Source organism: Montipora capricornis, chromosome 5 (genome assembly GCF_036669925.1).
Source record: "Montipora capricornis isolate CH-2021 chromosome 5, ASM3666992v2, whole genome shotgun sequence".
NCBI lineage: Eukaryota > Metazoa > Cnidaria > Anthozoa > Scleractinia > Acroporidae > Montipora > Montipora capricornis.
In genome coordinates this window covers 17,238,213-17,254,319 of record NC_090887.1, presented here as the reverse complement: position 1 = coordinate 17,254,319, position 16,107 = coordinate 17,238,213, and the positions used below count along the sequence as shown (strand labels likewise).

The window sequence follows — 16,107 nt, the reverse complement described above, 5'->3', positions numbered from 1 at the left end:
CAAATACCTCAAATGTAGTTTCCTGCGCGATTCGCCTGATTGCATTCAGGTAATCAGATCACGCATTTGAACAAGCCGTCATTTGAAAACAAAATGGCTTTTGGGCGAACGTGGGCCTTAAGTGTCAACATTTTAGCGCTGAGGCACTAATTGGAGACACTGTACAGAAATCAGTGCACGTAAAATTGTATGTTTGTTTTTGGGGAGAGGGGAAAACCGAGTGCCCAAAGAAAACCCTCTCGGTGCCGAGTAGAGAACCAACAAACTCAACCCACAAATGACGCCGAGTCCCGGAATCGAACCCGGAACACAATGGTGGGAGGCGAGTGCTCTCACCACTGCGCCAAACATGCTCACTAGGAGGCACACAGATGTAAAAAAAAAAAAAAACACTACACATGCAATCTACATCGCATGGTAGAATTCCTAAGAATTCGCGCGACAAACTGACCGCATGCACAGCTGAGAATGACATCTCTTTTAACGTAAACGTTCTAAACCTTTAATTTCCTCCGTCGCATGATGACATCAGGATTACTGTCCTCTTTATCAGTGGTCTCAGCTATCTCCTGTTTGACCCCAGTGATCCATTGTTGTATTTCTTGTTTGTCTTTTTCGAGAACTTCAAATTTATTGGCGACCTGCTCCAGCGCCTCCTGCTTAACACCAACCTACCAACGAAAATAGGAAACACGCCCCATGATACTCAATGAAATGGTGCTGTGCTGTAGGTTTTATGTAGCACACTTTCTTTATAACAACATATTATCACAAGTCATATACGTGCGAACAAGTCAAGGTTGGTTTACAATTAAGTGTCGTAAAGCAAGCCCATAGTACTTGAGCCAATCACAACAGATGTTAGCACTGATCAAACAAGATATTATGAACGACACTTGCTTGATTGGAAAACACTCTCTAAGCCAATCGCTTAAACGCAGGGATACATATAGTAAGTATTTGCGGTATTACAACTTTTTTTAAATGAATGGAAATTTTGCCGATACCTGAATTTTAGCATCTTGCCATTTCTCGTTCACTAGTCGAAGTTGTGTCGCAAATCCTTCCATATCCACAAGTCCCGTATCGCTCCGTTTTAGATCTTCCAGTAACTGGTAAGCTTCGTGATTTACTGCCTGCACAACTGATTCATTATCCTCAAGGTCCTGCCCTAAAGCCTGTTATGATGTCGGTTGAAAAGATGCGCATACAAAAATTACGAGGAAATAATTCAAACATAACTGCAAATTTGTTATGGAAGAAGATGTGTTAACCTTAAGACAAACGTTTCGCACTTTTAGTGTCAGTTAAGATACCTGTTTACCCCATAATTTCTGAGCAGGGCCTCTTAGAAGGATAGGATTGACTACAGGCCTACCTACAGCTTGATAATGTAATGATACAGTCCGTCTTTCTTGATCATTTTCACCAAATTGGTAAATTTCAAAGTTAAATTTCAAAAACAAAAAAAAAAAACGCTTTTTGAGTCACCTGAGAGACTGATGAATGCTGTCAATAGGCCAGTTTCGTATTCTAACAGTTGGACTGGATCTAGCATGAAATGGAGGCTAATGCGGGCAAATTAATTTGCATTTGAAAAGATTTGCCCTCATTAGCCTCCACTTCATGCTGGATCCAGTCCAGCCATGAGAATTCGAAAATCGTCTATTTGAATCTGCTACAGACAATCCAATTCTATCCTAGCAATTATTTGAGTAGACTACGAGAAGCCAGTCCCTTATCTCTGCTGGAGATCGTTAAATGGGCGAAACACGCGAGTACGTATTGCCGAAAACGGCCTCTAACGAAGGACACAACGAGGAGCTTATCGCCCCCAGAATACACTAGGCCCTTTTTACAGTGTCACTTTAAAATGCTTAGCGCCGAAAAGAGGAGTTGCTCACAATCTGGTACGGCAGACAGCTTAGTTACCTTGCATTCCTCTATCTGCTTTTTGCAGTCGTCAGCGTTTTTAACCTGTCGTTTTGTAACAATACCGTGGGTGTTCTTAAAGAACGCGTTCATCTTGTTTTTTTGTTCCGCAAATTTGCGCCATTTTCCCGTAACTCGCTGGAAAAACTCTCTCTTTTCTGCGATGTTCTTCTGCAGCGATTCAAAGCGTTCAATCAACTCTTCCATCTCTTTAATCGCACAGCCATCTTCGTCCACCTCTCCCATTTCCTGTGCTGCTTTTCTCAGTGCTTCCAAATCGCGTTTGTGAGCGTTCAGACGATCAAGGATTCCCTACAATCAAAGCGTCGGTCATTTCATAGCAAAATGAAATGGAAGTGTGCATCTTGGTATCGTCCTTAAGAAGGTGTTATCATACTCTGTCTGAGAGAAAGATTCGGTTCCGCGATTCTCATGTGCATGCGTAAGATTTAGAAGTATAATTTATTCCTTTAATTCTGCTAAAGGTTGGCTAAACGCAATTTAGGCAAGGTTAACCTCAAGCCAATACTGCCACCGGTCTTACCCATTCTCCCACATCTGTGGGGCGCCAATGGAATTTTGCAGGGGCTTTCTTGAAAAGCTTTGCGTTTTAGCTATCGTTGCGGATCAGTGCTTTTGTGAGCGAATCCTGCTGGCCCTAGATGACCTCAGGCCGTTACCCACTAACTTTTAAGGCACCAGTTCCCAAGCTCATCAATTGGCGATGAGTTTAATTTATTAACTTGATCTATATTATTTCGATTCTCGTTTCTACGTTACGTAAGACGCAATCGTTTTTTCCAAGAGCAAGACTATTCAGATAAGGTGCCTCAGTTAGGATTTGCTGCGTTTGTAATTTCATCTGCACATGGTTGGACTTTCAAGCCTTCTCGGACAAGGACTATAAACCGTAGGTCCCGTCTCACAAATATCCTCTATGTTCATAAATTCCCGTTGGGACGTTAAAGAACCCACACACTATTCGAGGGGATGGAGTCCCCGGTGTTGTATGGGTCTACATTAGCTGAATAGCTGCCAAAACTTCAACCTGTTCAAACAAATAAACAACTAACAATCAAGCTTTCATTGTTTTCATGCCTGATAAGCTGTTAGCTGGTCTTGAGCGCTGTCTATGCGGCAGTTCGTTACGTTCTGCATCTCTGCGTCTCCTTCTTTTTTCTTCAGCCAGCGAATCATTTTCAGCTTGTTCCTGGTAAAGTCCCACCATTTTTTAGCCGTTTTCTCGATGCTTTTCTTTTTCTCTTCAACGTCCTACATTTCAGATATAAGACAAAAGCAAAAGTTCATCGTCGTCGGACCTTACCCAAGGACGACGACGACGGAAACGAGAAGGTTCTCTAAAAATATTATTTCCCGTTACTGAAATAATTTTGCGATTACTGCAAGTCACTCGGCTTGGAAAGTGTGAGCCCACATTACAAGATTAAAATTGATGAGAACGGTGCGGATATTTAGAGAGAAAATTGAAAATTTATCGTCAGGTGCTCTCGTCCTCTACACGACGTCAAATTTGATCATTTCACGTCGTTGTCAAGACGACAACGGCAAAGAAATGTATCAAAATGTAAAACGCACGTGAAGGGCTTTTTGCTATTTAAACCTGTTGTTTTGTGGCGTTCTCGTCCTTGCTTAAGGTCCCTAATATCATCACTATTGATGCAAAAATAAACTACCAATTTAACGCCCTCAGAAGCCTGATTAAAGCATTTCATAATATGCCATATGCTTGACGCATGATGGGCTTTAATTCTTCTGAAATAAGATTGTCCTCTTCCACAGTTAAAAGGGACCTTAAGCAAAGACGACGACGACGGCTACGAGAACGCAACGAATTTGCATATTCAGTAGGCAAAAACAATAGCTTTGCACGCCCTGCACGTGCGTTTTACATTTTGATGCATTTCTTTGCCGTTCTCGTCTGACAACGACGTGAAATGATCAAATTTGAGGTCATGTGGAGGACAAGAGCACATGACAACGAATTTTCAATTTTCTCTCTGAATATCCACACCGTTCTCATCAATTTTATTCTTGGATTGCGCATTCACACTTTCCAAGCCGAACGACATGGAGTAATCGTAAAATTATTACGGCAACGGGAAATAATATTTTTAGGCAACGTTCTCGTAGCCGTCGTCGTCGTCCTTGCTTAAGGTCCCTAATATAGTCCGAGCAGCACACGGAAGTGTTGACGGCACAATCTCTTTGATCCAAAGGAAATTGTTAACGTTTAGAAGAAAAAGGCAATTTAGTGCAACCGTTGCTGATGTTTAACATGTAGTGGTCCGTGGAAAGGATGGGACACAGTTTGCTTGTCGACGGGCGAAAGGCCAACTGACGAATCAGAGTCCTAGGAAGGATTCAAACCTACGATCTCCATAGCAACGATAGAATGCAGTTGTCCTTTCGCCCGTCGCCTTGTCGTCACCAGTTTCCCACGGCAAATTTACTTTCAGTCCCGCATGCGCACCTGTATGACCGTATGCCACTCGGTGCTTAAGTCACCAAGTTTCTCTTCGAAGGCCACAGCTTGTCCTGAGGATTCCTGTTGCAACATCAAGTGACCCTCTTTCACGACCACATCAAGATCGAGGCACTGTTGCTTCCAATATTCCACCTTGGCCTGTAGAAAAAGTTATAGAACAATTTTTCGTTGGTTACCGAAATACGTTTCATATATGCTTCCGTTTTTTTTTTTTTGGTTTTTTTTTTACTCCACAGGTCAATGGCAAAAGGACACAAACCCAAAAACAATTGAAAGCTCTGGTTAACTAGGAGATCCTGCACCACTTTTTTCGGCCAATAACAAGCAAGTGCATTACAGCTATGGATTCTGATTGGCTTAAAAAAACATCGTGCAACTTTTTGAACCATTTAGAATGAAACAAAACCGAAACACACTTGTGGTTTGCTCAAACGCATTTTCCCTTTTTTTTGTACCTTCGCCTTCCTTGATTCTTCCTTGATCTTCTCCAGGACAGTGGGAGGTATATCTTTGGCAGTACTAAGCTTCTCTTCAATCTTCTCTAGATACTGTACCACATGTTTAGAAGAGTCCAGATAGTGACGAGACAGTACCAGTAGTTGGTATCTTCCGGCAGCCCATCGTAACATCTCGTCCCAACGATGGGTCAACTTCGTGAGTTTCTCGCTGAGTCGCTCACCGTCTTCGCCTTTGCTCGCTTGAAGACGCACTTCGCGGCCTTCTTTGACGAGGGACTCGAACGAATCCTGGCGACCTCTAAAGTTGGACTGAAACTCCTAGCGAATAACAAGATTAAGTCACTGTACCCTCGATATACAGTGAAAAGCTTGTTTGTTGAATATGAAATACAGTCGTCGAGTTTATCTACCGCTAAGATGTATTTTTAGTTAATTGGGGTTGAGACAGCTCATTCAATTTTAGTTGGCTAACCTAGTCAAACTTCTACTGCGATTTAACATCGCCCTTGTCAACTCACCTCCAGTCCCTTCAACTGTTGAACAGCCTCGTTCTCATCACGTGGTTTGTCGATCATAGTGAACCCTTCCATTTCTTCGACCCAGGCCAAAAACGCGTCCAACTTTTCATGGAAACTTTTCCAGCAGTTGAGTTCTCCTTTCAAACTCTCGACTCTTTCGGGGATGCTGCTCGATAGTGAATCCCACTTCTTTTTGAGTGAATCACACTTATCGTCGACTATCTTGTCTTGTATGTACATCATGTATTTTCCACTGTTCGATAATTCTTGGTAGTTTTCAACAGCTGACATGAAATCGTTTTCACTTTTTTCCATGTCTCGCTTTACGCCCTAACAATAAAAGTAAAAATGCTTGTTATAAAAAGAATATATCGCAATCTAATGTAACAAATCAAGAAATCCTACCGAGCTTTCAAAAGAACTGAACAGGTATCTTACAAATTTTAACATTGAAATAATTAACCCAGGAACAACCATCAAAATGACAATCACTTTCAAGGGCCAAGACAGGGTTGCACAAGAATATTTAAATGAGAACGCACACAGTGCTAGTGAATGTCACTGATATTGTGACAATTCAATCTATACAATTTTTTTAAAAAAATGCTCAACTCGGAAACCATCAATGTACATGTTTTCATGTATGTACGTAAGCAACGAAAATCTGTAATTGTAAGAATCAGGTTTACTGGTTAAGTTTAAATAAACTTAATTTAACAACAAAGGGAAAAGATCTCTCGAGATTTACACGCCAGCTGGTAAGCTGAACTGGTGGGAACTGCGGGAGATCCTGGGATAAATTTAATCTCTCTCAAACTGAGATGATCGATAACTACTGGCATTAAAAAGTACAGAAACACAAGTCCTGTTCTCCTGTCAAGTCAAAAGTATCTGACGGAAACTTTAATAGGTCAAAACAAACAAACTCAGAATGATTAGCATCGAGCCTTGACTTGCCAACTACGTCTCCAAGTTTGTTTGCCATTGGGTCATTTTAGGTTAAACTTTACGACGCTCGACTTAACGTTACCATACCTCATAGTAAGCCAACGCCTCTTTCAAGCTATCTTCGTCTCTACTTGACAATCCTTGCTCCATCAAAAGCTGATCTTCGGCCGAGAGTACCCAGGATTCCATATTCTCCAAAATACTCTCTCGCTCAGCCCAGTCCATCCTAAGGTCATCCAAATCACTCAGTTTTGTCTCTGCCCTTTTTACCGCCTCTTTCCATTTTTCCTCGAGTTGTTTAAGCGTGTCTTTAATGTCCAGATCCTTTAATCTCATACTCGCTGCAAGCTCTGAGCCTTTCCAGATCAAATTGTCCAACACACCTCGCAGTTCACGCAGGTGTGCGAGCAGCATCTAACACATGGGACAATTGAGTAAGAAAGTACGTCAGAACGCCAGTTAAAAGACTTGAGACTTTTTAATTTTATCAATGAGGAGTCTAACAATGAAGACTCACTGAAGACTCACTGAGTTTATGAATGCTATACTGTGGTTGCCTAGCAAAGTTCGAAGTGCAGCAAGGGAGTTCACAATAAAAAAAATCCATCCAGTCTGGATGTTAACTGTTATTGCCATAAACCCTTGACAATAGGGCATTCTACAGTTTCACGGGGTGCTAAGTTAACTGGCCTTTGAATGAAAGCGAGTCCGGAGTTGACCTTTCGTTGAAGAGACAAACCACTTTGCTTTCCTTTTAAATGTAGGCTAGTAAGCTTTATAACGACACCATTAACATTATAAACGCAGTGTGGTCCGTGGTTTAAGAGAACCCGCCCTCCACAAATGTGGCCTCGGACAAGTACCTGGACTCAGACATGAAGTTTGCGTTTGTTGGTTCCCGAGTCTTCTCCGAGAGGTTTTTTTTTTCTCTGGGTGCTCCACTTTTACCCTTTATAAGGCTAAATAAGCCGTGAGACTTGGATATGTTAGTGCCATGAATATGCCAGCAATGGGCCTTTCCCTGCAAGGGATCTTCGGGAACACTGAAACAAACGGCAAATCAACAGTTGGTGATTGGATTCGGTTTTCTAGTCCGGCAATCCAAGCACTCGGCTACACTTTATCCCACAAGGTCACACCAAGGTCAACTCCAACCTCGTTGCTATTCACTGGCCAGGTTACCAAGGACAAGTACAAAATGGGTTATTGCACCTGAATGAGACTTCCGAACTGTACTACTGCAACAGGTTTGCCCCTAATTTTATAAGATACTTCCAGTGTGGCAAATGGCAACAAGATCCTTACCTCATCTTCTTCTATACGAGCAGCTACCTCTTCCGAACTTCCAAAGTAAGGCATTTGTGCTTGAAGCTTCTGCTCTAGCTCCTCAAAACGGGATGTAAACTCTTCAAAAACCTCTTGATACTCGTTTAGCGGCTTCAAACCTTGTTCTGCACTACTCTCGGAAATTCTTGCTTTTTCAAACAGTTCATTCCAGCGTTCCCTTAAAGTACACAATTTGGCTTTGAACTGCATCGTGCCTTGGTCCACGACTCCTTCCGACATTCTGCGCGCTTCTTCCAAAAACACAGAAAAGCTTTGGCGCCGCTGGAACAGTTCATTTGATACTACCTGTGGAAGAAGAAAACAAAACGTAATTACATATTAAATCACAGCACATTACATATTAAACTAGTATCTGTCGGGTCACGAATTAGCTGATAATCCTTGCCTACCTTGACTTGAGCCAACCATTCTTGTGATACGAAGCTATCCCTGCGACTCCACTCCAGTCGTGAGTCAACATCGTCCATGTACTCCACAAACGTCTCCAGCTGCCCTTGAAAATCTTCCCACTGATTACATTTGGCATCTAAACTTTCCAAATGCAAGGAGATCTCATCATAAAGAGACTTCTTTAGCGACGAAATGCAATTCAGTTGCTCCTCGACTCTCGCTTTGCAATCTTCGCTGGCTTTTATTTTAATGGTTGTTCCAAGAGAAAAGATATAGTGATATTCAGCCAATCGAGCTTGGAGATGTTGTTGGAACTCCTGGAAAGAAAACCACAACAAAACTTTGGTTAAAGTAAAGCGACTGGTAAAACGGGAAGGCGGTCAATAACGAGCTGTGTTCGACCATTTAGGCAGAAGAACCACTTAACCACAAGTATGTACATACGATATTGCAGCCCTACAAAGTCCTTCACAATGCTAGAACTTTGAAGAACTTTGAATAGCGTCACAAATTCCAGCTAATTAGCGCCGAACAGCTATTTCATTGGTTAAGAAAACGGTGGACTTACACAAAAATGTCACACAAATAATAGATGCTCAACACAATAACCCATCGAAAGAAGTTGGAGGTTGTAAAGAGCAGTGAAATATCTGATTGAGATTGGTAAGATGCCAAATGAAGAAAGGAAGAAAGGAAGGAAGGAATTTTATTTCTTTGTTTACTCCTAATAAGGAATCGCCTTTCGCAGGAATCAATCAGCAAAACTCAGAAAGAGGCTTCTTTAACCTCAAAGGGCCGTACTGGAAAATACAATGAGATGTTAAGAAGCGTTCACGACACTAGCGATGAGCAGACACAATATAGTTACTGTATATACATCATCTCCTACGTGGATAGCACTGTATCTGATTGTATATTTCATTGCAACTCTCTGTCGTAATTTCTCGTTCAACCAGTTTCATTTACTAGTACCTGCATTTCTTGTTTTTGTTCATTGACGCCTTCAATACCAGTAACATTTAGAGCTTTTCTCCGTGTGAGCTCTACCTCGCCCTGAGCTAAAATCTCTTTAAACCCTTCTAATCCCGCGTTATATCGTGACCAATTGTGGAGTGCTGTCTCTAACTCTTCTTGTCTCTGTTTACAGTCTTTTAACACTGAACTCGAAAGAGTTTCCAGTTTGGTGACCTGAGATTGGACCAATTCCAATGCGTCTTCCTGCTGGGAGAGAGCTTTGCCTTGTGTGATCGCTTCTTCTACTTCTGCTTGATGAGATTCTACTGATTGCAAAATGCCCTGAAATAGAGCGATTTTCAATCAAGTGTCGTAAAACCAAAACCAAGGTAATTACTTTGGCAAATCAAAAAGAGGGAGACAACCCGGTAAACCAATAAAAAAACTCGAAGTAATTACACGTAGCCGACACAAAGCGCGGGAAAATATGCACGCGCGAGCCACGATTGGTTTTGGTTTCACTTCTGATTGGTTGAAAACGTGGCGCGAGAACTTTCAACCAATCACTGAGTGAAGTAATGCAAAATCAAAGCAATAGCCCACTTTCGATATATTAAAATTCAGTCGTAAGTAAAAGACATCATCTCGAGGCTCTGGGGAATAAACTCATACAAATCCTTATATTTATTCCCCAGAGCCTCGAGATGATGCCTCTTGTTTAGGACTGAATTATTGGTCTATTCACTAATTACTTTCGCCACTCAACTGAAAACAGCTCTAGCAACATAGTCAGTTTGAGGTGTGTCATTAGTATTGAAACGTACCAGAGTCTCCGTGGATGTTGTCGAGCAGAAGAACCAATAGGCCATTTCCGAGTTCATGTCTTCCTCGTCTTCAAAGCGAGTCTAAGTGCGAAGTTTTTCTTATGAAAATTAGTTTTCATTCATATGTAAAGTAGAACTAATTACCATCACAAAGACTTCGCACTTAGACTCGCTCTGAAGACGAGGCAGACATGAACTCGGAAATGGCCTAATGCCAGTCAAGAAAACCAAGAGACAAGCTTACATTAAAGTTCTTACGCGAATCAACTGTCTTTTCAGTACAACCAGAAGCCCATGACTAGGACCGTACAACTTCAATTTGTTTGTGGAACGGCGTTTTCACAGAAGGAGTTTTACAGTTAATCACAAAATAAACCAGACCTTTCCAGTTAATCACAAGTCTGGCATGAGAAATTACCACCCATGGGATTGAGAAAGGTCACTTGTGAAAGGCAGATAACCCAGGGGGGAGGGATGCTCGTCGGAAATTTTAAATTAAACCCCTAAAGGAGACCGATCTGGGCGTGGCCCAGGCTTTTTTTGACCCCTAAAAGAGACCATATTGAAACACAGATAAATAAAAAATAGAGTGACTTTTAATGATGGCAAAGGCATTATCATCTAATACTTTCACCTACGCGAAGAAATATAAAAGTGTTAATATACACTTTTACATTTCTTCGCGCGCAACCCTAAAGGAGACCTTCACGGCTATATATGATGGCGTTTTGCCCAGAACACCCTAAGTGAGACCAAAATCCGAAATTTACACCCCTAAAGCGAGACGACGAGCATCCCTCCCCTTTTTACATGGGAGTCCCCCCCCCCCCCCCCCCGGCAAAGAACTAGCCCTAGAAATAGCTTGATCTGTGGAAACGCCGTTACATAGCACCTAGTATTGGTGGAGTTGCAGGCCCCTTAAAGGCTCCTGGTAAAACTTTATTAATTTCTTTCCTATCTTTCGCGCGAAACTTCCCTAATTCAATACAAAACTCCAGTGACTAACCCAAATTACCCGTTTCAGCTTGCATTGCACCCTAAAATAACGTAGAGGCGAGGAAAGGAAAGCGAGGCGAGGGAACAGCCTATGCTATCGCACAGCAATTCCAAACGATCTTACCTTAACACCCTCCAGTTCATTCTCCACATCCACCACACCATCCAAACAAAATTCTACGTCAAGGCGAGCTTTGACTTCATTTACAAACGTGACATGCTTTTGAGTAGATTGTTGATACTGAAAGCACCGAAGCATCATGGGGAGTCTGTTACTTCTGTCACGCACGGCAGGTAACACAGCTTGCACTTGATCTGTCAAGGATCTGACATCCTCTGTAATCTCAGGGTTGCTGGAGGAGCTTGCAAGCGTTGATGATAACTCATTCAGAGTCTGAAGTGATTGAAGATGATTGTCCATTTCGGCTGCCAACAACTGTTACAATAACAAACAAAACAACGGGAATGAAATTGCAGTAGTGTTTTACTGCACAAGGAGGTCCCAACTTATGAGTCGGTGGATGAAATCTGAAAGGTGCAATATGTTTGAAATCAAAGGTACCTGAAAGTTTTCCATAAGCGGCTGGAATTCTAAGTAATCTTGTACGTTGTCCAGACCACGACACACCTTGTTTAACCCCTGAACCCAATGAACCAGTGACTGCAGCTTATCCTTGTAATCAGAAAAATTGTCTGCCATAATCTGCATTCTTGGATGAAGTTCTTCAATATTGTGTTTAACCCCTTGCCATCGTCCTGTAAGCTGATCTATTGAAGTCTCAAACAGGTCTCCATCATTGGGGGACTGTAAATGTGCTCTACTTTCCCGGAGCTTAAGAAAATCTTCTTCGACGCTCTTGAATAGAGAGGGATTTGCAAGCACTCGCTGAATAAATGAAAAACGTAAATAACTGCACTGAATATAAAGGTTATCTCGAAACATTTGCTCTATAAACGAAACGACGAACATGTTTGAAAGAAACCACTTCGTGCCACGGATACCTACAACTTGAGGTATGGGTGATTACGTCAAGAGAAAGTGCACTAATATTTACAACTAAATCAGATGGAAACACCACCTTTGAACTGAAAAAGAACCTGCACTGATAACTGCGAAGGGGAACAGCTGAATGCTAGCGTTCTTAACTGGAAGAAGACACAGATTAACAAGAAATAGAAACCTGATATCGCTCGTGAAGATCCTCGCTGTACCCCTGGGTACTAAAGTGATGATTCACCTCAGCCCACTCCTTATCAAGCGCCTCAATGTTCTTTTTCAATGAGGCCCGTAAATCGTCGAACTGGCCTCTAATCAAGCGCGATTTTTCTCGGTTATAAACTTCACCCCACTCTTGTGCAACGTAAGCTGCTTCGCCTTCCAGGCGCCTTTTCACTTGTTCGTTGGGGATGATTGCTCGCAGCTGTTCCTGTGTCTGAAGAAGATCGTTGCAAGCTGCTTGGATAGAATCTAGGTCGTCGCTTGAGGCCTTTGTGTTAAGGAGAGAAACGTTATACACGATACGTATACACTGCAGGCGACAATAAATTTGTTACTATTCTCTTTGCACTAAAGGAAGCAACTTTAAAATCGACGCTTTTATCTCCATCAATCTGAAGGGCAACTTCAGGTATGGAATGGACACGAGAAGTATTACATGCAAAACTACATGATACAAAAAGATATTGTTAATTAAAAGACTAATATCAACAAGGAAATTCTCCACATTGTTGCGCAACTTATTTCGAACGATCCTGGTTGGTAGTTCAGAGAATTTTCTGTCTCCTTGGTATAACTTTGATAACGTAAAGAATGTTTGATACGGTTTTAGATTCATGGAGAGAAACCTATACTGATAACCATGAGTTACTGATAGAAATGTCAAATAGAACGGTTTGAAAATAATAATATTATTAAACCCGGCCGGAAGAGAGTTGCTGAAATGACAGATTAAAAGAAAATCTTTCCCGAAAAACATTGGTGGAGAAATGAGAGAAAATTAAGAAAAGTAAAGACTGGGAGGCAAAAAGCGTAGCGTTGGTGAGTGGGCTCATCCCATAGACACATGAGTTCGTATGCATAGAAGAAGAGAAACAAAGAGAGAAATGATCCTCGCTATTAACTGGACAACGTAGAGCGAGTTTCAATCGAGTGTCGTAAAACCAAAACCAAAGTAATTATTTTGGCCAATCAAAAAGAAGGGAGACAAACCAGTAAACCAATCAAAACTCGAAGTAATTACACGTAGCCGACACAAAGCGCGGGAAAATGTGCACGCGCGAGCCACGATTGGTTTTGGTTTCACTTCTGATTGGTTGACAAAGTGGCGCGAGAACTTTGAACCAATCACTGAGTGAAGTAAATGCAAAACCAAAGCAATTCGCTAATTACTTTTGTTGCTTTTTATAGACACCTGAAAAATTTAGGTGGCTTCAACGGGATTCGAACCCGTGACGTCTGCGATGCCTTTGCAATGCTTTCTTCTACCAGGTCATCAATTTGTTGAGCTAATTAACAAATCGAAAGTGGTTCAGCGTTTGTCTGTACGCCAAAGAACGTTTTTATTTCCAGAACGTGAACAAAATCATGACACAAAGAAAGAGCAAGCGTTGTCTATAACGTTCTCGCAATATAATTGGTTTATTTCCCAAAATGGGCGTTCCTGATTGGCTATAACATTGCGTGACAAATTGACGCGAGCACGACGCGAACAGCGTTGTCCAGAGTCTCATCGACAACGGCAGATTAGCCAACCAGATTGCGAGATTACAAGCAATTGTGGTAAAAATTTGTTTTGCCTGAATTTTCCAAGTGTCTATTTGAGACCATGAATTGCTTAAATTGTCCAGACTGGTGCATGGAACATTTCTCTCTTCCGTCCACAGCCCGCACCTCATTCCAATATCTACATTTCTTTCAGAAGAGAAAAAGGCAGTGACAATTTTATCACCTTTGATAAGTCTGATTCCAAGGTCCACAAGCGCATTTTCTTTGCGCATTCATCAAAATTTTTAAGAAGCACATGACATTCCTGCAGTGAAGTAGAGTGCGAGTCTACAACTCCCTGGATAGTTTTCCATTTAGTATTAAGCACGGCGATTCTCTCTTGTGGTTTGGAGAAGTCGACGTTATCAGCCAATGAGTTACGCAACTGCAACAACAGTTGGTTTCTGCTTTCCACGAATTGACTGTGTTCATCGAGGTTTCCAAACACATGCTTTAACAAACAGAGAAGCGACAAGGGTTAAAATGACAGTTGCAACAGAATTAGAGAACTAAGTGTTCTTTCTGACGACCAAATGGCAAGAAGAAGCCAAACAGAGCTCACTCACTGTGTATCTTGTCAGTTCTTTTTCAACTTCCTCAACTGTGTTAACATTCTTGTAACCTTCCAAAGATGAAAGTGCCTCCTCCAACCAGCTGAACTCTTCTTCAAAGCCGGATTCGAAGAGCTCAAGCTGCGGTAACATCTGCTTTAGAGTTAAATACCTATCAAAGAAATGTAATGTGCACTCATCCAAACTATAAAGTTGTCTAACAGTACTTCCCCGTGGCTCTGTTGTGCCACTAAGAATTTAGCGCTACTTCCATGCTCTGCTATTTTTATGCTCACAACATGGAGACCCGGGATAAATCCCCCGAGACCTTAACTTATGATTACGATGATGACGTCGGTATGGTGAGCGACGTTCATGGACGTCGGACGTGCTATGGTGAGCTCCGTGTCTTTGCAGGGCTTCTTTCGTTTTGCAGAGTGTTTTTTTACTGATTTGTGTAGTTTCCATTCGTCTCTGTTGTCCTCGTAAAAGATAATTATGTCGCCTACTCGTGAGAGTTTGGAGGAAATACTCAACAAAGAAGCTGACTACTTTGAAATGTTCACTTAATTTATTAAATGCACAATATAAGAGTCCACTCAAAACAACATCAAAACGTAGTTCCACACTACGACAACTCGAATTCAAGCTACGGAGCTGTGCGTTCCTAATGTGTTGTTTATTATGATGTACAAGGTGATCCTGAATTTTTTGTCTGTGGGTAAAATCCTTCAGTGTGACCAGTCAAATCAACGCCACCAAAAGAACTACCTCCTTTAATGCTGTTGGAATTATGGCATTTACACAATTACACAAAATCACTTCCACCCTGCCTTTCTAAAGAATGGGTAAAAACACATCAGAAACGTTCTATTGCTTTGCCAGTACCTGTGCGGAACAGAAGCTTTGATTTTCTCAAACCTTCTGTTGATGTTTGAAAGAGTAGCGTTTATAGACGAAGTCATGTCTGTTTTGAAGTCCTTGAGGATGGCTTTGGTGAGTCTGTTTAAAGAATTGACATTTGATTCACAATACTCAATCTCCCGTTGAGTCACCTAAAAACAGGATAAAAGGAAAGGAAAAGGAAAGGCACTTTATTTAAGTGTCAAGTCTGTCTGGTGCTGGAGCACACTGTTAACTGAAAAATTAAAGCAAATCAAATTTAAAGTGCCACTACGACGAAAGTTTTGGTTTTCTTTTCGGATTTTTTCAACGTCAATTAAGTCAATATGTTTAAAATAATACAATACATTTAAATTTGGAACGATAGAAGCGAGATAAGTCGGGAAATAGCCAGCCAAAAACCGCTAAAAATCTGTCCGCCATTACTCGGACGGCATTGGAGAAGCCTGCGATTATTTTGTAAGCGGTCTTCACGCAAGACTTGGCTCGAGAGGTCATACGCGCATCGCTTCGTGCCGTTTGACAAAGCGAACAAGTCGATCAAGGAGTAATGTACATAATATCAGCAAAAAGCAACTCGGCGATCTCTCACATCTCATAGATGGCATGGGAAATTAGCCGCGCTTATTTTGAGCGTTGTGCGTATGACGTCAGACCCCAGGCGATCCAGCTAGACCCAACCCTCGCTTACGGTTATTTGCCGTTCGAGTAATGGAGGACAGCGAAACCCGAAAAATTACAATAATCATACTTCCCGTGGGAATTTTGAGATAAAAATTGGCATGATACCTATTTAGTACGTCTATTTTCAAAATCTAAAGAAAAAAGGAAATGCAAAAACTTCTCGGAGCAGAGTAGAAAACCAACAAACTAAACTCACATTTGACGCTGAGTTTGGGAATCGAACCCGAGCCACATTGGTAGGAGGCGAGTGCTCTCACCACTATGCCAGCCTGGACCCGCATTTGTCATCAATTATATTGCAAGTCTTTTCTTCCTTAGCGCAAAAAAGGATC

At 41.7% G+C, this 16,107-nt stretch overlaps 1 protein-coding gene across 2 annotated transcripts in view; it reads right to left on the bottom strand.

Annotated features, from left to right (window-relative positions):
- LOC138049711 (nesprin-1-like) overlaps nucleotides 1–16,107 on the bottom strand; it is a 97,758-nt gene that overhangs the window by 59,392 nt on the left and 22,259 nt on the right. For both annotated transcript variants that reach the window (XM_068896114.1, XM_068896115.1), the window contains exons 15-31: nucleotides 15,077–15,243; nucleotides 14,204–14,360; nucleotides 13,822–14,088; nucleotides 12,055–12,360; nucleotides 11,436–11,759; nucleotides 10,998–11,309; nucleotides 9,072–9,395; nucleotides 8,099–8,416; nucleotides 7,668–7,994; nucleotides 6,450–6,776; nucleotides 5,415–5,744; nucleotides 4,894–5,214; nucleotides 4,424–4,576; nucleotides 3,031–3,204; nucleotides 1,933–2,244; nucleotides 1,008–1,178; nucleotides 501–671 (exon numbers count right to left, since the gene is read on the bottom strand). In XM_068896114.1, the coding sequence (XP_068752215.1) occupies nucleotides 501–671; nucleotides 1,008–1,178; nucleotides 1,933–2,244; nucleotides 3,031–3,204; nucleotides 4,424–4,576; nucleotides 4,894–5,214; nucleotides 5,415–5,744; nucleotides 6,450–6,776; nucleotides 7,668–7,994; nucleotides 8,099–8,416; nucleotides 9,072–9,395; nucleotides 10,998–11,309; nucleotides 11,436–11,759; nucleotides 12,055–12,360; nucleotides 13,822–14,088; nucleotides 14,204–14,360; nucleotides 15,077–15,243 (4,461 nt within the window). The remainder of the gene's footprint in view (nucleotides 1–500; nucleotides 672–1,007; nucleotides 1,179–1,932; nucleotides 2,245–3,030; nucleotides 3,205–4,423; nucleotides 4,577–4,893; nucleotides 5,215–5,414; nucleotides 5,745–6,449; nucleotides 6,777–7,667; nucleotides 7,995–8,098; nucleotides 8,417–9,071; nucleotides 9,396–10,997; nucleotides 11,310–11,435; nucleotides 11,760–12,054; nucleotides 12,361–13,821; nucleotides 14,089–14,203; nucleotides 14,361–15,076; nucleotides 15,244–16,107) is intronic.